The sequence below is a fragment of the Limanda limanda genome, chromosome 17, assembly GCF_963576545.1.
Source record: "Limanda limanda chromosome 17, fLimLim1.1, whole genome shotgun sequence".
NCBI classification, from domain to species: Eukaryota; Metazoa; Chordata; class Actinopteri; order Pleuronectiformes; family Pleuronectidae; genus Limanda; species Limanda limanda.
The window spans coordinates 15,835,538-15,857,825 of record NC_083652.1 but is presented as its reverse complement, the minus strand read 5'-3'; the positions used below and the strand labels follow the sequence as shown (position 1 = coordinate 15,857,825).

The 22,288-nt window shown below is 42.0% G+C and overlaps 2 protein-coding genes across 3 annotated transcripts; one reads left to right on the top strand and one right to left on the bottom strand.

Moving 5' to 3' along the window:
• The first annotated feature begins 8,022 nt into the window (after window positions 1-8,022).
• On the top strand, window positions 8,023-8,649 carry LOC133023811 (ras-related protein Rap-1b-like). The gene has a single exon (XM_061090881.1). It carries the CDS (start codon window positions 8,023-8,025, stop codon window positions 8,647-8,649), a length of 627 nt encoding a protein of 208 aa, XP_060946864.1.
• Window positions 8,650-11,246: 2,597 nt separating this feature from the next.
• LOC133023159 (phosphoribosyl pyrophosphate synthase-associated protein 1) lies at window positions 11,247-19,744 on the bottom strand. 2 transcript variants are annotated; one of them, XM_061090123.1, is made up of 11 exons: window positions 19,468-19,744; window positions 18,844-18,896; window positions 18,671-18,737; window positions 18,351-18,523; window positions 18,131-18,246; window positions 17,957-18,012; window positions 17,544-17,689; window positions 16,626-16,667; window positions 14,813-14,883; window positions 14,054-14,200; window positions 11,247-13,427 (listed from the first exon to the last, which is right to left on the bottom strand). In XM_061090123.1, exons 1-11 carry the CDS (start codon window positions 19,548-19,550, stop codon window positions 13,269-13,271), a joined length of 1,113 nt encoding a protein of 370 aa, XP_060946106.1. In that variant the 5' UTR covers window positions 19,551-19,744; the 3' UTR covers window positions 11,247-13,268. The 2 variants fall into 2 exon arrangements, with proteins under 2 accessions (XP_060946106.1, XP_060946105.1); XM_061090122.1 differs by lacking the exon at window positions 16,626-16,667 and having other exon boundaries at window positions 19,468-19,615.
• Between the last annotated feature and the right edge of the window lie 2,544 nt (window positions 19,745-22,288).

The window sequence follows — 22,288 nt, the reverse complement described above, 5'->3', positions numbered from 1 at the left end:
AATTGACCCCTGCCGCACGAGCTCCATCAAAGGAGTCAGACATCAAAAAAAAAATTGAACAGTTATATAAGCTTCCAATTATTTTATATAACTGCGATGGCTCCGGCTCCTCCTCCTCTTCGCTCCGACGCTGCAGCCTTCTTCCATGTGCGGATACTGAGCACATCACATAGAGTACATGACTGCACTCAACACATGCACACACGTCCACAGCCGTGTGGAAGAAGTGGCGGCGATGGCAACAGTGATGAAAAGGACATCCTCCGAGCTGCTGCATTCAAAAGCATTGACTTCTTTTGAATGAAACTGTGAAATGTCTGCCACTCACATCAGACAGCGATGATAGAGAACAATGGAAGTTGGCTTGCCAGGTCTAAGAATGTCCAACAAGGTGTATTTAAAAACAAATCTGTTCAACTGTCACTTTTCTGTCTCTAAAAATACGACGTTATGATCCCATTTTTTTTTTTTAATATGACATTTCTTCACCTTTCTTTGCACTTTGGATGTTTCAGGATGTTATGATGTCGTTTCAGGTGTAATGGGGATAGATTGTGTTATGTATGATGCGATGTAACGCATGTTGAACGTTGTGATTATTCCTGGTATGGATTTGAAAAAGCACAGGCGTTGCCAAGGTAACAACACATTCATCTTTATTTCATCTCAGGGCCCATTGATGGACATTCTATATTCAAATCGCACATTATTCACGCTTGATTAAACAGCTCAGGGGCATTGTAATGAATTTTAAATATAATCTCAAACAATTTATTACATTCGACTCCTCCACAGAACTAAAAGCAGAGTGGTGACAGAGTGGGAAAGTAAGAGAGTGACACAAAGGCAATGTCAAATCAAGGTGACAGCTCGGAGCTTTAGGAAAACAGCCGTAAAACAATGATTAATATCAATATTTCACCATCTTTATGGAATTTTAATGCACAAGTGACACTTCTCCTGAGTGACACCATCAGATAAGGAGCAGATGTGGACTCGACCCACTGGGATCTACAGTCGTCTTATCGGTGGACTACATTATACTCCATTATCTCACTACATTACACAGTCAAACAAAGCCTCAGGGTCGTGTCCCTCGGAACTCAAACAGGGAAACTGATCACTGTGCCCTCATGATACTCCAGAGGTTTCACACTTCTGCTGGAGATGAGTGTGTGTGTGTGTGTGTGTGTGTGTGTGTTTACATTTGCAGTCTAAAGCTGGAGAATCAGGTGAGAGTTCAGCTTGAATAGTATGTCAAACCAGAACCATCAAGATTTCCATCACAAATTAATAAAATAATATAAATGATAACAAAAAATGTGAATAACAAAAAACATCATGAAGTAAATAAACTATTGATTAGTCACCAAAGTGCTGCTGATTGTGGGAACTGTTTCTCTATACATTTTAAGGTGCGGACCTTATTATGGTTAGAGATAAGTGCCTCACAAACAGTTATTATTAAATGAAATTCCGTTCAATGATAATAATAGGATTATTATTTTAAGATGATCTTTTCTAAAAAAACTATATCAGATATTGGCATTTTTCCTAATGGCACTTTATTGATTTATTGCACTTTCATTTTGTTGCCGCTCCAGTGAACAGAAGCTTCTTCAGGCGCAGGGATCATATGAAAACTGACAGTGTGATGATGCATCTCTATAATAATAATAACATTTTTACATATTTTTTGACCAGGAACTCTTTGCTAAATCTGCATTTTTTTGGAGCTTGCTCACTGAGGAGGCAGAGATTATGTGAATGGCTGAAAGGTGACAGGCTGGCGATAACATCTTTGTCGTAACATGTGACATTACAAAACCAAATATGGCAACTAAAGCATCACTGAGAAGAAAAATGAACACGTGTTTGTGTATCTCGCTCATCCTGAGTGTTGACCCACTGATGCAAATTTCTCTAAGGTCGCTGGTTGCCTGTAGTCATGCACAGCGCTTGAAGAATGCATTCACCTTGACGAAGGACTTGAGAGGAACAATTGAAACCCGGGGCCTTCAGAACAAAACATGTGAGGATGCATTTATCTCGCACTGGGCAGACGATGCTGGGAGATGGAAACAAACGCAGTTGAACCTTTCCCCTGAGAACCCATTATTCAACTTTACTCCAGGGCAGCTTGTTGTGTAAGTTGTTATTTGATGACTGTGGTGAGAGGATCAATTATATAACTTCAAATTTCATGTAAAATGCGGGTCTAGTCAGTTAAGGGTCATTAAAGTTTGATTTTGTCCTTCACGTAATTGTTGGTTTATTGTTGAACCCTCAGCAGATGTAGAGCAGAAGGAAAATGTGGTTGTGTTTGCTCAATATACGTGAAAATGAAACGTATATGAGAAGAATCCCTTTGCGTCGCTCAGGCCTTCGTGTCCCACGGTGTCACGGTGACCTACTGACCCAGGAAATGAATTTCACTTCACAGGATGTTCCAGATGTGAAGGTCAGGTGGGTGTTTGTGGGTGTGTTTGAAACATCCTCACAGATTCACCCATCCACGAATCTTAATCTCTATATATGACACTTGGTTCAGATCTTATTCATTTGTAAGTATGATTAATTCTAAACATCATCATTAAAAACTCTCATGTGTGGGGAAGAGCTCACCTTCCGTTAGACTGTCTATTGGTGACACAGCCAATAATTACCTCCACTGGGGAGGTTATGTTTTAATTTCTGTTTATCTACTACTGAAGAGTAGTTATTCCAGATTAGCATAAGGAATCATAAACAAAATTACATTTTCTAAATCCCATCCCATATTTTAATCCTGGTTCTTTTTCTCTGTAATAAACAACGAGCTCGGCCACTGCTGTTCATCAATAGGTCTTTATAACCTGAGGGCGAAATCTTTCTGCGTCTGCTTCGGTGGGGAAATATGTGTAAAAGTTTGAAATGTAAAATTGATTTATAACAATTTTAAATGCATGCTCCGAGAAAAAGTAAGCAAATCGATTCAGTCAACGAATGTAATTGCATATTTTCACCCTAGAGTGACTCTGATAAAACCACAATTTGGAAAAATCCAGTTGAATCCCCTCCCCCCCCCCCGAGTCTCCATCTCCAACAATCGATAACAGTACAATCCTGCTCGGTCAGGCAGAGACAGCAGCGCTCGGCCAAACAACAGAAACAGCTACTTTGAAAAATAATGAGAGTGGAGGTGCACAGACGTGTCTTGTTAAGTTTAACACAGAAACTCCTTCTTACTACACCTATATGGGAAACAAAAGAAAATCATTGTCAGAAGTCAGTGATTCAGCTAGAAACTTCAACGCAAATTATAAGCTTCTTGCTACAGTTTGTTTCTGATGCTTCAAATGACCCAGAGCCACAGTGATGAGCACTGAGAAGTCCACGGTGTCTGCAGCGCTCGGTGAGGACAGTTCAGCTTCATGAGGTCAGAGGCTGAAATGAAGACAGAACTTGAATCTATCATCTCTACCACATAAATATAAACGGTTACATATATTCTTAAGGGGCGTTTGGACGACCTGCAGGAGTGATTGTGAGGTGTACACACTGATTAAAGGCTTTTAGCACAGTACATTTAACTGTAAAACCAACAGCAGCTATACGGGGAGAATCACATATCTCCAAATCTCAACATTTTTTTCATTAAAAAATATGATCCAGTTAGTGTTCCTGTGTATTGACTGAGAGAATGATGCTGTTCTTAAACAAAACACACACATCATCACATGCTTTTCTTTGGCGAGCTCAGGGAAGATGTATAAAATAAGCGTCTCCAGAGAAAATGTATTTAACGCATATAAGAAAAGATGTGAACCAAAGTAGTTGTTATAATTGGTGACTGCTGGCTTTATATTGTCTTTACAAATGCAGGAAAAGTATCACAGTATCATCTCTTTCTCTACCTGCTGAAACACGTACAGCAGGTTTTCCACTCCCCACCACACATCTCCAGACTGTACGGTTTACACTGTGTGTGTTTACCGAAGGTCCAGTCAGCGATGAGGAGAGGGACACTGAACATCAGACATACTCCACTCAATGCCAGAATAAACACCGTAGAAAACATGTAGATGTAGAAAACAAGCATTTCTTATCTTCATCTCGAGTCTTTAAACTCATCCTAATGCTTCTTCAAACAGAGAGAGCTCTGCAGTGTGCAGCGTGGCGTAGTGACACTAACCACGGCTGTATGCCCCCCCCCTTCACTGCCCCCCCTCTCATCATCCAGGCCATGATGTTCCAGAGGCGAGGGACAGTGTGTTGACCTGCTGCCGACAACAAGGGAGGAGGCCACACACTCGGCAGAAGGTCCCAAAGCCGAGGACTGAAAAGGACGGATTAAGACAAACTATGAGAAATTAGCAGGCTGGTGTTAGTGGGTTAGTGAGTTCTCTGCTCTGTGCTTGTTGTTGACATGTTATTGGATATTAGCATCCTCAAAATGAGATGGGTTTGATTACGATATATTAAAAACAAGGTTAGAAATATATAAAATAAAAGTTGTCATTATCAGCTGTTCTGGGCTTTTCTCAGTTGAAACCTTCCATCGAGGATCCAGCTGTGAAGCAGCAGCTGCTCGTGGAACTTGTGTCTGTTCCTGTTTAAAAGTATTCACACAGCTTCAGTCTCCACGGGAGAGAATCCATGGGTCCCTGTCCCAGGCCATTATGCACACGTCATGCTGTTTCTCATGCCAGACGGATGATGGTGCGGCATCAGACCCTTGGTGTCACATCAACGTCATGTTGGGTTTCTGGGTCAAACTCGACACCAGCGTAAAGTTCACATGATTTGAGGGCACACAAGACGAAGACGAAGAAAATGACTCATGTGTGACTAACACTCCCTCACTGATAATTATCAGGAACTGTTTGTTTTGCACTGGGCAAACTTTACCTCTTCCAAATATAAACTGCTGGGTACATACTGGTAAAACCACAGTGTGACTGTTCGTCTGCCTCCAGGGACAATGAACCAAGACATGAGTGACACACGGGCCGGGCTGCCACTCAAATCAACACACACCTAGATAAACACACAAAACCCACACCACACTTTTATCATGAATACACACGTAACTGTCTCAGCCGGGTTCTGTGTGCCAACGTCTGCAGACTGCACCGACCGATGCTCACGTACCTGCACCCGCTTATCAAACACTGTTGTGTAAATGTCATCAGGTGCCACCTCCTGAAAGTAGAACTAGACGTGGAGCTTTTCTCAGGAACCTGAAGGGAAGTGTAAACAGAACACACACAGCCCTCTCTTCTTTCAGGACTTTAATGAGACGCTGCTGAGCCGTGCGCAGAAATCTGAACTTATCGCTAAAGCAAACAGGGTCCGGAGAGGGTTTGCTTTCTCTGTGAGTGATAACAGACTTTGTGCTCAGAGAACAGGCCGTTCTTACAGTAATCAAATATAGACTAACACCTCGGAGCCGGTGGGAACAGCTCAGTGCTGCACAACAGTCCAGGAACAACCAGCTGCTGGAGAAGCTCTTGACAGGTTCTTTGGATTTGCTAATTTCTTTAAATTCAAGGGTCCAGACCAACTGGCACTGCACTGCCATCCCTGGAGTCACACTGCTATTTAAAAATGTAAACCACAAATGAATGCTAGATCAATGGGCTCATGTTTGTCTGATAAAAATGAATACAATTCAATGGCTTTAAAAAATGTACAGCAAAAGTGGTGAGGTGATAGCATGGCATTAAAAACGGCCCTCATCAATGTGTATATATCAACAATGGATCAATTTGTTGTCTGTAATGTGACAGTGGTCGTCCCATAGTGAAGAACCTAGAGATTGTCTCCTGCTCTGATAGATGGAAAGTTCTAGTTCAAGATAAACAAAAATAAATTGAAACATACTTTAGCATTTTTTCAGCTAAATAGCCAGAAACTTTCCTGAGAAATTGGTGGAAAAGAAAGTTTTAAAAAAAGGAAACTAAGATTCATCATGCAGACAGAAATCGGCTTGAAATGCTAATATTGCTCCATGTCTGCAGACTGTTAATACACACAATCCCTGCTAATATGTTTGCACAACTATTTAATAAGGAGGGAAGATAACAGTGTACATACTCTCTATTAAAATAGTTCCCATCCTTGTGTCAACCTGAACACTATTTTCATTCATCAGAGTTTGTATTCTTTCTCCTCTCAAGTTGTTTTTTACTTTAACCTCAAAGACCTGTGAGCAAACATCAGGATGGATGGGTTGGGAGAAAATGAAATATATATGCTCCCTTGCTGGTGCCGTCTTGCTCCAGTGTTTAATGAAGTGAAAACCTGAGAGAGGGACTCAAATTGCTCGGGGGCCTTGAGCTTTAGTTTCAGGAGGATGCAGGACAGAGGTCAGAGTTAACATCCCCAAGTCCCTGGCTGAGAGTCTAGAAGAAGCAGCACACAACCAAGATATTAGGAGACGCACTTTTGTGAGGCGTAACTATGCAAGAAATAAACAGAGAACAAATACAACACACAGGGAATCAATTACAATGTGCAGTCTTGGCACAGATGTGGTTGAATCTAATCTGAAACAAGCCAAGAGGAAGCCAGGTGCAGGATTCTACACATTTAACAATTACATTTTCAAATAACGTGACTGAGGTTCACTTATTATGAGCATGTTTCTACCTGGAAAACCCTTTCAGCTCTCAGCAAAGGATTCTGTGGTATCATAGCAACAAGTGACAAAGCCCGGGCGGCGGGAGCATGTGCGAGTATGATAATGATATCTGTAACAATATTGTTCTACTGTTTCTGAGCAGTCAGGTTTCCTCAGGGTTCGCATGTGAATCTCAGCAGCAACAAAGATACTGAACATGCACTTTTTTATACACTCAATGCAAAATAGGTCAAAACGTGCACATCCGCGCAGCTGATAACTTCAGATCATCGGATCAAATCCAGGCAAACACAAGGGTCACGCTTGCTGAGTGTGCAGGCAGCTTCACTTCAGCATCCGTGCATGTGACCACGGGGACAAATTACCCTTTGTCATCATGTGTCGTGAGGGCAAATAAACCAGCAAGTGCAGGAGAAACGTCTCTAGAGACTAAATCTAGTCTGATGTGAGAAACAGCATGAAGTAAAACAGCGAATGGGTCGAATAATCATGTTTTATTTAAATAACAAACAGGATTTTATGCTTTTCAGGATTGTTATATGAACAATCACACTTTCAGGTCTCCCCCTGCTGGAGAGGGAAATATTCTATATTGTATAACAGTCTTGCACGGATTAAATGACGTTTTATTTGTGGACATTAGCATCAATTCGTGGTCGTACTGTTCGTGTCTGGCTGGTCCACAGAGAGCCGCTCTACACCCATGACCTTTTAATGACTGCAACCAAAATGACAGCCAGAGCATTGATGACGCTCCAGCTCAACCCACTGACCTCGCCTGTGAGCGCTCTCAGCAGGAATGCTTGGCTCTTTGTTTTATCAAATACTATATATGAATACAACTTTTGATTCTCCATTCAGTCGGTAAACTTAAGAAACTTAAGAAATCGAGTCTGTAACCGTGGGAATCTGCTGAGAAGATTTCCCTTATCCAAAAAACAATCTCACCACAAGGTTCATTTTGTGTCTGTTTAAACATGAATAGAAAAAACAAGAACATGTTTCTTTCCTCTGCAGGTTTCGCTTAAATGACATTCTAAAGATAATAAGATTTTAAGGCTGGAACAACCCCACCTCTGTGTTGTTTGCTGTCACACCTGGAAATGTTCTCCACCTTCTCCACCTGCTTTTCTTTCCCCTCTTACTCTACTTTAATGCATCAGTGTCTCCGATTCGCTGCGTTATGTTCACAAAGAGAGAGAGATATGCCCTTCTCCTGATTGGCTGAGAGCAGAAGGGGGTAGGCCCCTTCAGAGAACATAAATACAGAGTGCAGCCTGACAGGCAAATGCATCTGCTGTCATCACCCAACACCCAGCTCCATCACAGACAAGGATCCAAAAAGGAACTGGAGGAGAAACAAGATAAACACAAGAGGAGATTCTTCCACCCCCAGCATGTCGATGGAAGTGAAGGAGAAGACCGAGGTGCGTCTGGTGTTCCTGGGAGCAGCTGGAGTGGGTAAGACCTCCATCATCCAGCGCTTTCTCAAAGACACCTTTGAACCCAAGCACCGGCGCACGGTGGAGGAGCTCCACAGGAAGGAGTATGAGGTGGGGGGCATGAAAGTCACCATCAACATTATGGACACCAGTGGCAGCTACTCCTTCCCGGCCATGCGGAAGCTGTCCATCCAGAACAGCGACGCCTTCGCCCTGGTCTACGCCGTGGACGACCCCGAGTCCCTGGTGGCCGTGAAGAGCCTGCGAGACGAGATCCTGGAGGTCAAAGAGGACAAGTTCACCCCTATCGTGGTAATAGGCAACAAGATCGACCGCCAAGGGGACCGACAGGTGTTCAGCAAGGACGTGCTGTCCACGGTGGAGCTGGACTGGAACCACAGCTTCCTGGAGTCCTCGGCCAAAGACAACATCAACGTGCTGGAGGTGTTCAAGGAGCTGCTGCTGCAGGCCAACCTGCCCAGCTGGCTCAGCCCGGCGCTGTGCCGGAGGCGGGAGACCTTCCCCAAGCAGAGCAACAAGCGACCTCCGATGAACAAGACCAACAGCTGCATCATCTCGTAGTGATGGAGCAGCAGCACAGACAGAGACTGGGAGGAAAAGAGCTCGGCCCACTGGGAGCTGACTGCACAGAAACAAACAGTGTTAATTAAATATTTTAAAGACTCTGAGTTGAAGAACTCTGCTCCCTCGTCAGCATCGGACCCACAGATGCTCTGATGAGGACGAACACGAGATGATGAAAACAGATTCCAGCTCGGCGACCTGACGGAATGTGGCTGAGCTGCTGGAGCAGTGACAACAAAAGTGCACAGACATGACTGAGTGTGAATGAACCTGTGATAAATGTGTAGAAGCAGAATTATGTATCGTTCGTTTTCACACAGATCTCTGTAAATAGGAGGTTTCGTCTTCGGGTTTCTCGTTGCTGGGTGTTTAAAATGTAGAAAGCACAATAACTGTGAAGTCCTGGGTTTTTATGCAAAAGTGAGTTTGTGTCCTCGTACGATGACGTTTTATGAAACAAGTGAACATAAAGAGCTTAAGGTGGAAGCTGTTTTTAATGTATCAAACATTATGCTGTGAAATGCTGCTTAGCGTAACCTCATTACGCACATGTCAAATATGATTTTTGAAGACATACTGTTTATGTTTCAATAAATTCTTTTTTTGAACTATTGACTTTTTCCTTCATTGATGACTGACCAAAATGTTTAAGGGATTATTCACCGATACACCATAGTAACATTTGTTTTACTCATCAATGCTCATTTTAGGATTCATATATATCAACTAGTTATTTTCAAGTCTCCTCTGAATAATATGTGACAGTGGTAAATCTGGAAAGCTTTAAACTGCTGGACTCTTTCACCTGTTATTCTCTTGTAAGTCTTTTTTCATGTTAAAAAACTTAATTAAATCACTCAAATTACTGTCAAGCTTGAGTCCTTCCATCTCTCCAACATTGTTGCCCTCACCAGTAATGAAAATTGATTTGAGTCGTCCTTAATGTTATTATTATTATAAGTGGTTGTAATGACTCTCAGGCATGAACCAAAGCCTCTCTTGGAAGCAGTGTCGATACTGACTGAATTATCGAGGACATATAAAGGACCCGATAGACTTGTTGCACACAGATTGAATTCCACACGCTCTCCATTCTGTATTATATTGCCCCCTGGTGGTGATTATGCAGCAACTCAGGCTCCATAGGTCAAAAAAATATCAACAAAAGTCAAATGAAAAAAGACCCAAAACATGAAAAGACAAAACTACTGCAAGTACCTCATCAACTTCCGGCTCCAATGAGCAGTCAGGTAAACCAAGTCAAGTGAAAAATTACAAATAAACAAAAAAACTGGTTGTGCTCTCAACATGTGCCAGATATTTTCATTATTTCTTTTTAAAAATTCACAGAAAAGTCCATTGTGAGCTTAGGCTTTAAGCTCACAATGTTAAAGAAGTAAAAACAATACAAAGTGGTTTCTCCCTCTCAATCGAATCCGCTCCAAAGGTCAATGGGTTCCTCCTCTGCGTGCGTCCTACCCTTCGATCGAGGGCTTATAAAACAGTTCAGTTTTTTTTGTGTAATCCTGCTAAAAGACAAACAGCACTGAATTGTGATTAACATGGTTTTCTATATGACACTCACATGCACTAAAGAACAAAGTGAGGAGGAGGAGGGTCGGCACTCTCCTTCATTCCTTCAATTCTGATATTTAAGGAGCAGGATAGAGTCGAGATGTAAACTGCTGCGTCACTTTTACTCGTCACTTAAATCTGTTTTTGACATTTTCGATGTTCTCTAAATGTATGTTCTGATCAAAAAAACTCCCCGAAAGGCCACAGAGACACAGAGAGGGAGAGGACAAAAAAGATGCACTTCCTCTTTCCGGGAACACTCAGAGTAGGTGCATTGTTTCCCCAGAATGAGACGAGGAAGTGACCTGTGATTATCAAGTCTCTGGTTCCTCTTCGTGTCTGGTTTAAACTCTCAGCCGTCTCCAGCTGGTCGGCAGCACACGGACGGACACGGAGAGGCAGACAGCCCCTCTTCAAACTCAGGTGTGGACTTTACATTTTATTCAAGACGTACCGAGCTGATATATTAACCGGGTTTAGAGTCAATGAGCGGGATTATATCATTGAATTATCTATTTTTTTCGCAGATTATTATGAAAATCATTTAATCTCCCACTTTAAATGACGAGTGTGCCTGTGTGTCTCTGCTCCTGGACTTGGTTGAAGCTCCTCAGTGTTGGAAAGATGCCTGAGAAGTTTTTAGCGAGTACAGGATCTGTGGCCGTCGCTACGTCAAGGGTTCAAAAGGTGGGATTGTATTTCAATTATATGTAATTTTTTTAAATCAATATTAATTGTAAGGCTGTAACGAAATTAAACATCGACTTTTCTACATTGTAATATATTCTGACCATAGAGGTTATCATTTGCCCTTTTAAACAGGTGAGGTGGAAGGAACGGAATCAATAATAATCCAGATTAACTATATGAGGATGAAGAAAAATGACTGTGGTGCATGCTGCCAATTTGATGTGAGACAGATTAGAACTAATAAAGTGAGAATTTTGCAATAACATTGTGGTCTGCGTCTGATTATTCACCAGAGAACAGTAATATTCTCCCTGTTTGGAGACAATGCACAAGAGGGAACAGTTTTATTTCCATAGACAATAAAGAAACGCTGTAGAGGCAGAAAGGGGGGGGGGGGTACATACAGAGAAGACATCATGACATTTTGCAATATGACCATTACTTCAGCATTGATACAGACTTCCCCTTAACTTAAAAAAAACTTCAAACCATCAGAGCATGAGGGGGATTCCAACAGAACGTGGTAAAAAGCAAACGTTGTACAGGACCACTGAGCCGAAGCCACTCTCACACTTTGAATGCAAATACAAACACGTGTGCGCCGGCTTGTAAAGCATGTTGCCCTGAGCAAAAGGGTCAACCAGCACAGACACACTGAATTCCCCTTGAGCTTCTCTCTGACATTTACTCAGAGGTCACAGACGGGTGCACGTGTTGAGTTAAATGGAGAAACCACCGTCATTTAGAAACCTACATGTAGAACCTGTTCAGACACGGTGTTAACATCCTTCCTGGAGTATTTTTACGTACCCCTCTCGCTCTCTTTTCCTCTTTCTCTCTCCAACACTCACCGACACACAGACACACCAACATTGTCATCGCACACTTGTGAGAACTCAGACTGACATAAATAATTATTTGGGAATCACACAGTGGAAATTGGAGACACAATCAGGACGGATGTTAACACCAGGTCTGAACAGGGCCAGGCACCATCCTGCTGTTCACATGGTTTTACCCACTTACTATAGGACTGCTGCTGATACTGTTTACTCCTTCCAGAAAGTCAATGGTTTCCATTTACTATAATAGTGCATAAGAAACCCTTAAGCAGCAAGTCGCCACTCTAATTGTAATTTGCAATGGTTGTATAAGCACGGTGATGCCCCTGAATGCATGGATCAGTTCAGTCTATTTTCATTTAATTTTTTTTTAAATGATATGACCATCGTTTGTCTCCCAGAACTTTTATTTTAACATAGCGTAACGAAGCCGCCATTAAGTATGCAGCATATAACCAAACTCTGCAGCTCCAGACTTTCAACTCGCAGTTACCAGATACAGTAACTGCTACTAAACTATGAAACCAGGCTAAAGTTCCCCTTCAGCCAGTTAATAAGTACAGTATGTTGTTCTATGCATGTTCAGTCAACTTGTAATAAATTAAAGGGTCAGTTCACCCAATCACAAAGAACTAATTTTCTATTTATTGCCTGTTATATGTAGCCATTCAGTGTTAGGAGGTCTGCCGCAACCACAATACTCGTCATCGGAGGTGAATTTCATTTGTGGTCATACAATTCTTTAAACACTTTCTATAGCCCACAGCTGGTAGTTTTGTTTTTTCAAATATCAAATTCAAATCCTAAAATTAAAACACCTCCCGAGTCCCATTCACATCTACTAAGGTAAGAGCAAGAATCTCAAAGGAGGATTTCTTAGAATAGCTGCAAACAAAACCTAAACCACATTGTTCGCTAGGTATTTGTTATATCTCAGCGGAACAGACCATCTAATAAAAGACAATGTAAACGGACGGCCCATTTGTTTCAGCAGATTGCGACAAACTTCAAACTTTTACCAAATGTTCCTTCAAAAAAAAGCTGCATAATAAATATTCAGTAGTTTGTGAGCAGGAGTGAGTCCAGTAGTCTGAACACATCGCATTAAATGCATTTGAATCACAGTGCTTAAGCACCCCCGATCACGAGGGCTAGCAAGAGCATCAGGAACTCATCTGTTTCTCTGTCTGCAGATGAAGCTCCTTAAATCATTAAATATGAGGTACGACAACAAATCTTTACAAATGTTGGGGACATCAACGACAGCAGCAAAACATAGTAAAGAACCAAAGCTTCAGAATCTGACGAGAAGCATTCAAGCTCAAATCATCCTTCACGTTTTTTTACATCTTTCAGAAAGATAAATAACATTGAGCATTTTCGATCCTTGAGACAACAGAGAGCACATGGAACATGGCTTTAGCATGTTTTTTTTTTACAGGACAGGGAAGAAGTGCACCGGCGCTCAGTCACTGTCCGACCCACCTCAGCCTCCACCGTCTGAGAACTCTAGTCGTCCACAGTGATGTTACGGAACAAGTAGGCCATGGACTCTCCGTTGTGGATGCGGCGAATAGCTTCAGCCAGAATCATGCTGACATCCACCGTCTTGATTTTGGGACACTGCAGCTTCTGCACCTCATGGGGGACGGTGTTGGTGACCACCACCTATGGACCCACACAACACAGACATGTTCACACCTGCACTGACCACTGGACATTTGCCAAAAATCTTCCAGAGGGGCTGTGTGTTAGAATACTGCAGGAAAATGTGTAACTGACGTTTCCAACATGCAACAGACGTGAGATGAAGCATAGAAATATCTCAAAATGAAGAAGAGGGGCTTTTTGCGATGAAGGCAGACGCTTCTGCAGCAGAATCTTTCATCATTATCCAGGTGCCCCCCCTCGTCTGAATATGACACAGTTTTTAATACTGTTATGAACGTGTCAGACAGGGACGATCTCCTTCTGTGTTTTTCATATATGAACGGCAAACTCAAGAAAATAAAGGACCCAATATTCCAGATATTTTCCAGAGGTCTGAAAACAGCTTCAATGAGACTGTTTCTATTTGAATTAAAAAGCAAGTTTGTCAGCACAGACTGATTAAAAAGGAGATTTGGTCTCGGTGGTATTTAGTTTCCTCTTCTTTCACATTCAGACCTTTATCGTGCACATTGAGTTCTGACGTCCAACATTTGAGCTAAATGAAGCCATCAAAACATTAGGATATGACTTCAAACCAAGAATGAAAACGCCCTGTTGAAAACAACTCATTCAGCTTTCCTCACCTCATCAATGGCCGACTCCTCTATGAGGCGCGGAGCATCAGCAGACAGTAAACCATGTGTGGCCATGATGAAAATTTTATAGGCTCCTCTTTCTTTCAGGATCTCTGCGGCTGCAACGAAGTCTCCGACATCATCTATTATGTCATCCTGGAAAGAAACAATAAAAATACAATCATAACATACTCCATCTTTAGCAATTGACTGACTTACTGACTTGATTTTGATCATCATATTGGATGCTGCTCATGATTCTACTTCCTCCCCTTCTTATGGGAGGTAAAGGGAATCCAACGTTTGTTTGTGGTTGGTTTGTTCCTCAGAAGATTAGTTGTTAGTTTAGGATCATGGCCGGAAAATCAACATCAATATAATTATATGATATAACATTATGTAATATTCATTGGAGAGCAGCCACTGTGGCCACAAGTGCAAAAACAAACAAAACATCAAGTCAGCAAAGGTTTACAGTTAATTACCTCTCGAGGTAATGTTGTCATTGCTGTTTGTTTGTCTATTAGAAGGATTAGGGAAACACTAATGAACCAATTATCTTGGGAATTGGTGGAATGTTGTGATGGGAAAAGGAAAAACCTATAAACCTTTGGTCTGAATTTAATTTAAAAAGCAGCGCATCCAGGAATGTTTTATAACCAATAGAAATACCTCACGTTCCTGAGATGCACTTATAGACTGTCAGCCATAGTATTCTTATACATAAAAGAGTACTGATAAAAACATTCTGTATATTCAGCATCTTACCACAATGATGGCAATTCTCCCCCCCACGTCTCCGACTACAGTGATGGGAGGTTTCTCCTTGGCCATCATCACTGAAAAGAAAAGCACACGTGGTTACCAGTGAGAGCTCATGAAGCAGAACGAGTGAATCACGTTTCCTCTAATCAAAAAGGAATCTCAGTAGATTGGGTAAAATGGGTTGAGAAAATGTTTTTTGCAATTTCGGCAAATTTACACCCCAAAATCATAGGGTTAACGAATGATGTTGTTTATTTTTCAAACATTCGATTTTAAACAAAATAATCCTGCATTTTTATTTAAAATGGAAATCAAAAGCCAGCATATTTCCCCCCATTCGACCCCACCTACCCCAGGGAGATTAAACGGAAATGCTTAACCAGAACATGCCATGCAAACATAATCAAATGACAGGGTTTTCTGCCCAGGATACCCAATCAGGAGTCAATGTTTAACACACAACCTCAGGCCTGTGCTGGGGCAGGAACATGGCAGCAGTCTGCATATGAACCAGTGAGCACAGTGTCATCTCACACAGGACGACAGAGGCCGACAAGCACTCGTGAGGGTCTCTTCATACACACTCGCCAACGTTCTGGGGTCAGTCCTCAGTCGAGCTTTCACATGCACACAATACTCAGATTACATCTCACTCGACCGTCACAGGAGATGCAACAGCTGCATTGTGTTTTACTTACTGAACAAAATTACTCTAGAAACCGTGTTGTTGAGGCTTTAAAGTTAAACTGAAGGTTTGTTATAACATGACCCAGTTTAATAGCTGCAGTTTGAGTATCGGTGTGCATGTAAATGTGCTCATTCAAAGGGAACAGGGAAATGAACCACTGGTAAACAATCTGGCAGCGAAGCCGATTGTGAAGGAGAAGGTGTGAAGAAGCAGAGAGGGGGGGGGGGCATGCCTTGCAGAACACTTTGCTGAATACCGTGAGTCCCACGGCATCAGAAAACCTGGCAGTGTCACACTCAAGACTTCTATAACAGCAAAAGCAGGACACGCACTTCTCACAGGTACGTTGTCTCACTGCAACAAGCTCCCTGAGAGATGTTTGGTCAGATGTCTCTACAGTTAATTCAGGATGTCTTCAATTTGCTTAAGAGAACCTAGTATCAACAATCATGTAATTTTATATTATAACGGATTAACTAGGAAGTTTTAGAAATGACAACCAGAAAAATAAAAGTGTAATACGGCACAAAATATTCCTGCTGATAGAATAAGTTCTTAACCTTCTGTTCAGAACATTTCTGCTTCCCTTCATTCGATGTTGGGTTTCCAAGGCATGCGTCGTTGTTACCATCACATGCAGTCACGATCAAATGTTAATCAGGTTATTAAGAGCAGGTTTAATGTAGATGCACCATGTGTTGATTGGCAAGATGAGTCCAGATATAGAGGTGAAAAATGAAAACAAACAAAAAAAACTAAAATGTTTCGCATGGTTTTGGGTTGATTTATGAATTTCAGAATAAGAAAAAAAGGAGGGTTTTGGTCATCTTGTAGAACGAGCTGTCTGGACTCTTAGAAAGATGCAGTAAAACATGAGTGCTGCTCATTTCAAATCAAACATGCCATGCAATAGCATATCGTATGAAGCACACTGGGGCTGATTTGCCGGGAAAACTTTTGTCCGGGCACTGACGATTATTCTCAATTTTCATAAACTCGCCCTCTGGAATCCAGACTGTACTTTCACAAGATGCAACACAAACCCTTTCTGTTCACATGCATGAACTGAGGAGCCATTAGAGGAGGAATCATTTCGTAGTCAGATGTAAGTTAAGTTTATGGCCGTACTTGGGAGCTCTATGCCGGGGAACAGGGCTTGTTGTTTGCCTGCTATTACCAACAAATAAACACCACGTTAACACAAATGCACAAGTATTTGACATGACAAACATATGATGCCCAGACTTGGAAAATCCTCTTGTTAGTTTTACGGAATTCAACAGATCAGACTTATTGTGGTAACATTTATAACAAAGTTTCCCAGGGTTGAAGCAATTTGGAGTTGTTTTTGTACCAAAGGAGGATTTTTTAAGTCGAGGGTAAGAATAAAACACAAGTAATAATAGAAATACTTTTTACCAAATAATAAAGTGAACACTGGATGCAAATATTGTGGAGTCATTTGCCAATGACACAGTCATTTGATATTTTCTCAGACTGAACCATTCACTGTTCATGGCCTTTCCAGAAATGAATACTGCAAATATGTCGAAAAATATACGCCAGACTTACGTTAGTATATATCAAAAATATATAGTCTATTTTAAATCAATGTATATGTTCCGAGAAACAGGCCGGGAATGAGTCTATTGTTATTATTATTGTTAAGCACGTCACTACTTGTAAGTCATGAGTTGCAGCTTGCTGAAGATGCAGCGTGAGTAGAGGTGGTTTATCTGTGGAATTAAAAACATGCAGTAACACAAAAAAACAATTTCTTGGAGTATGAGTTGATGGTATGAGAGAGAAACAGCAGAATCAGCTCTAAACAGGATTGCACAAGTAAGAGCCGTGTTAGGTTATGGGCAGGATTTACAGTGTGAATGCACTGAAGTATTGAGATAATAAACTTGAAAGCACTGAGGAATTAAACTAGCAGAAATTGTACAAGTAAAGTAGAAAGAAATCTATCAAGCACTGGACGTACAAATCTGCAGAGAAGACCTGAAACACCAAAGGGCGCTCTACATAGATGGACGTTCTTACAAGGTAGCTCCAGTCCTGTGTGTCCGGTGGTGTTGCGTACAGATGGTGGCGAGTGGCGACCATCGGCCATGTCGGACTCGGAGCACTGCGCCTCGCCGTGAATCACAGCCAGACCCAAACGCAGGCGCTCTGCGTAGGACTGAGCCCTGGAAGAAGAAAACAGAACAGGTAGCTGCTGTATTCTTACATGGGTTCATTCAGACATTTTCCATATATATATATTTTACAATGGGACAGGCAGAAAGAGTTCTAGAAAACGTGCGGTGCAGCTAACTCAGACGTTTGGAGTTAAGCGCATGTCTGAAAGCAGCTTAATAAGGATTCAGCAGTGGTGTGATAAAGTAGAGTTCGCCTGAAATGTTATTATTTTATGACAGAAAATGGACTTTGTGTTGTTTTTTTCCTTCGGTTACCTTTTCGCTGCTGCTGGGGACTTTGCTACAATGATGGCGTTTCGATAATCAGGAATCTGACAGAAGGAAGTGAAAGAGGTGTTAATATTTCTACCAGATTGATTACGTGTGTAGGTGTGGTTGCCAACACATGAACTCAAACACATGCAATAAATACTGAAAAAGGATTATCACCTCCTCTTGGATGTACTGTATCAAAAAAGGCGAGGCACGCAGGTTGTCCACCGGAAAGCTGAAGAAGCCTTGGATCTCCTTCTGATGCAGGTCCATGGTAATGATGTGTGTTAGTCCTTCGGGGGAGAAAACAGATGAGTCGCCTTTCTTACAAGAAACATGGGTATTTAACAGCACTCTCAACTGCCAGAAGAGTTTTGTAACAAAGCCCTGGTCGTACCTGCTTTGGCCAACATTGAAGCTAACAGCTTGCACACAATGGAGCCCCTCTTTCTCATCTTGCACTGCTTGCTGTAGGGGAAGTAAGGAATAACTCCGATGATGTTCTTTGCACAGGACGTCTTGAGAGCGTAGGCCATGACCAGCAGCTCCATGATGGCCGTGTTGACATCTCTGGATGTAGCAAGAAAACAAAAGAGAGAAAAGCACATCATGAGAACTTGTGATAGTTTTGTGATAACATTTTGTTTGTGTTTGTTGTTGTTTGTGATAATCGATGGTCTGAGCTTTTCAAATTCCTTGTGCAGTGTCTTTCTCGACCTTGGTATTGTCTGGATGATGAAGATGGTTTGTCCCCGAACAGATTCTTTTACATCCACTCTCGTCTCTGTGCAGAGCAAAACAACACAAGACATGATCAGTTCATTTAGAAAAAGAAAGTATCAAAGATATTAAAGTGAAGACAACTACAAGTACCATAAAAACATAATCACCTCTGTTAGACTCCTGAAAGACAACAGACTTCCCCAGCTCCACTCCCAGCCTCCTGAGAAACAAGAGCACAACATTACAGCTTAAAGTGAGGGAAAACGTTCGGACACCCTGAAATCCCAAAAGATATTTATATTTGTGTTTATAAGGACAACAGGCTCAGTCGACAGAAGGACTGAGCGTCAATCATTTCAATTCAAAGCATTGGTGTAACATCATCTTTTGGGTTTTGTGCACAACTCATTTATCTTGTGAACACAAGTGAGGAATTTGTTCCCACATGATGACATCATCTTTTGGGACTTCAGGGGCTGTGTGAGATGGTTAAGATCAGAAACATCCTTCAGCAGAGGATGTTTCTGATCCTTCCCACGTCACATTGCATCTTTAAGTAAATGACACCCAGTGTGACAGGATGAGAAGCATCCTGCAGCAGGACGTTTCACCTGCAGTGTCTCACCCACAACAACAAGTTGACTGAGTAAACACATCAGGTATCTTCTGCTGCAGTGATCTGACATTTAGAAACATCTGCCCAGGCTTTGACCTGCACAGCTGGATGTCACTGTGTTGTTTACATGAAGCAGTGATGGTGGTGCTGAACACAACATGGAGGAGACTCTTACTCTGTGATCTTCTTGGCCAGTTCCGTGCAGGCTGGGGACGAGTTGGCTGAGAAGACTCGATACCCGCTCTTAGCGACGTTCATGGTGTCGGTGAGTCGGTGTGTCTCCTCCGGTGTGTGTGTTGCTGTGTCGGTGTGTGTGTCGGTGCCCCCAGCAGCGGCTCCTCCTCCACAGAGACCCCCGCGACCGATGCCGATTGTCCGCCTTGACGTTAGCTCAGCAGCTAGCCACCCCCGGCTAACAAGCGTGTGTCGCGGAGCTAATGACGCGACACGATCTGAGGCTGCGACACTAAACTAAGCGACAGCAACGCGTGGATCATTGCGTTCTGCGGGTTTGCGGGACTTAAGCGGTGACTTGCGGTGAAGCGGCTGTCACCTGTCAGTCAGGTAGCTTCTTAGCTAACAGCTGGCTGCTCCGAAAGCAACGGAAACACGTGTGGGTCAAGCTGGACGGCTGCGCCTCTGCGAGACACACCTGTTTCGATTGGTCCAAAGAAGATGCCGTAGCTTCTCAGTAACTGAAACTTACCTGAATAGTTTTTAATTAGATTAAAAATCACTTAGACAAAATATGTTTCCATAAAGCGAAATAAATAAATGTCAATCAGGTAGAAAACAAGGCAGCACTTTAACAAAACACCTGTTTTGATTGACCCGAAGGAGATTCCATAGTTTCTTTATTCCTTTAGTATAGCTCAATAAGTAATATATTTTTTATAAGTCACAGTACGTCGACAGTAAACAGGCCTCTCGTAAAAAAGCACAATACCTGTTTGACACACAATAAAACATTATAGAAAAGGTGCTACTAACCTTGAGGTCAGTAGCAGTAACTGTGTGACAGTAGATAAATGTTGTTGCATGTTGTGAGGTTAATGTTTGTCCTGAGGGGAGCTATAGGTCACAGCTATCAATTATAAAACACACATGTCAACAAATGAATTAGGCACATTCCATCACAACACAGAACAACCTCATTTGACATTGAGTCGTTCTGCTCTGTGGAAATTTCAAAAGTTCATCTCTGACTTATGTGTCTTTACAAAACTGTGTGACCTTGGTGAACGAGACACAAGTTAAGGGTTTGTAGCTGTTTTTAGCTTTTTGGGTAAACATGAAAATATGTTTAAAGAGATGAACAAACACACACACACACACACTTTGTCTTGGTCAGTCAGAGCCTAAATGGACCTGCACCCTCGAGAATGTACGTGTGTGTGTGTGTAAATATAGAAATAGAGAGGGAGAGGGAGTGGATTTAAAAATAGTGACAGTCAAAATGTCAAACTCTTGCTCTTACTGATATTACCACCTAATATAGTTGTGCCACTGAGGCTGAAATAAACCCGGAAGTAGAGGCCATGAAGTGGATGAAGGACAATTTTTCCTAAAAGACAACACACTGATACCTTTGCTTGAGAAATATTCATATGAAATGATGTAATTATTTGTTTATAACATGATTATATTTCTCTCATTTCAGTGGCCCGGATTATCGGTGAAATGTCCTTGACAGGTTTGTGGATTAATAATAATGATAAGTGGATACTAATCAGATTAACTGACACTAAACATCTGTTTGTACACATGATGTCAGAGTAATAGTACTGTAACTGTCCACTAGATGTCATTACTCATTAGCCCTATGTGTCTGCTGAGTGGAGTTATGTCTTTGGGAGTAGTGAGATCATGAGATCTGTTTTTCTTCTGGGGAGAGAGGGTTAAAGGTGTTACATCTTTCATATTATACACCACACTCAGTTTGCCCGGGTTTTTAAATTGAATTTGTCTTTTCTGTGGAAACATAGAAGCAGTGAGATCAGAGCGTGTATTGATCTACAATCACTGACCGGCTGCTACTTGATGGTCTGATCCACAGCAGCCGGTTTGGTCATTTACATACCTGGAGCATGAGAAGACCAACTCTAACGCTTGAAATTATTATTTCGCTGAGACGTTTGAATCTCAATCCCAGAGGTGGCGTCCATCTCAAGCACAGTTTCACCAACTTGATTGCCAGTGTTGTACTCTCAAGGACGCTGTCAATGTTTGACAAGGCCCCTTGCGTCGCTGGCACCTGCTGCACATTGCACCTCCACAGTCAGGAGGTGAGCTTCACCTCAACCACAGCTTTTGTTATTATCACGTACGTCTTCTCACTGCTCCCTTGTGTACGTGTCTGTGAGGACATGCTCACCTTTGACAGTTAGCTCACGCCTTACTGAGTTATTGGCCAATGTTGGAAAAAACCCAGAATGAAACTCAAACATTCTCGAGTTTTCAGCTGTGACAAACACAAACGAGTCACGATGACCTTGTGATACCTAAGGTGCAAAATATAAATGTGTTTTTGTGGCAGTGAGTGGATCTCTTGGGTTTTGTGTGCATGCCGGGGCCCATTGATATAATCTCTATGCAATACACCAAAACAAACAAGACACCTGCCCTATTTCTTTTTATGGACGTCACGCCGCTTAGATTTCGTCATAAAAAAAAAGTATTTTTAACATTGACAGGTTATCACTCATCTCACTCAATCATAGCATCACAGGTTAATCTCCCACATAGGTGTCGGAAGGTCATAGTGCGTTCCTTTATCTTATTTCAACATCGTAATCTTACATTGCATCCGTGCATGTGCTACACATCTCCCGTGAGGTATTTGTTTTCTATCTCGTCACGCTTTCATCAAACACCACTTACTCCAAGGTGAGGTGGGAAGAGGGAGAAAGAAAGAGAGAGAGAGCGTGTAAAAGAGAGAGTACAGAGGCTCCTCCTCGTCCTCTGTGTGCGTTTCTTCTGTGTTTTTTCCGCCTGTT

Bases quoted from the DNA above. Each gene is read 5' to 3' on its own strand.
- LOC133023159 (XM_061090123.1), bottom strand. From the start codon at position 19,550: ATGAACGTCGCTAAGAGCGGGTATCGAGTCTTCTCAGCCAACTCGTCC. The intron at 18,524-18,670 runs GTCGAGAAAGAC...TGCTACATCCAG, and splicing joins ATCATCCAGACAATACCAAG to AGATGTCAACACGGCCATCA. The intron at 16,668-17,543 runs GTAAGAACGTCC...TGTTGGTAATAG, and splicing joins CACAGGACTGGAGCTACCTT to CAGGCAAACAACAAGCCCTG.
- LOC133023811 (XM_061090881.1), top strand. From the start codon at position 8,023: ATGTCGATGGAAGTGAAGGAGAAGACCGAGGTGCGTCTGGTGTTCCTG.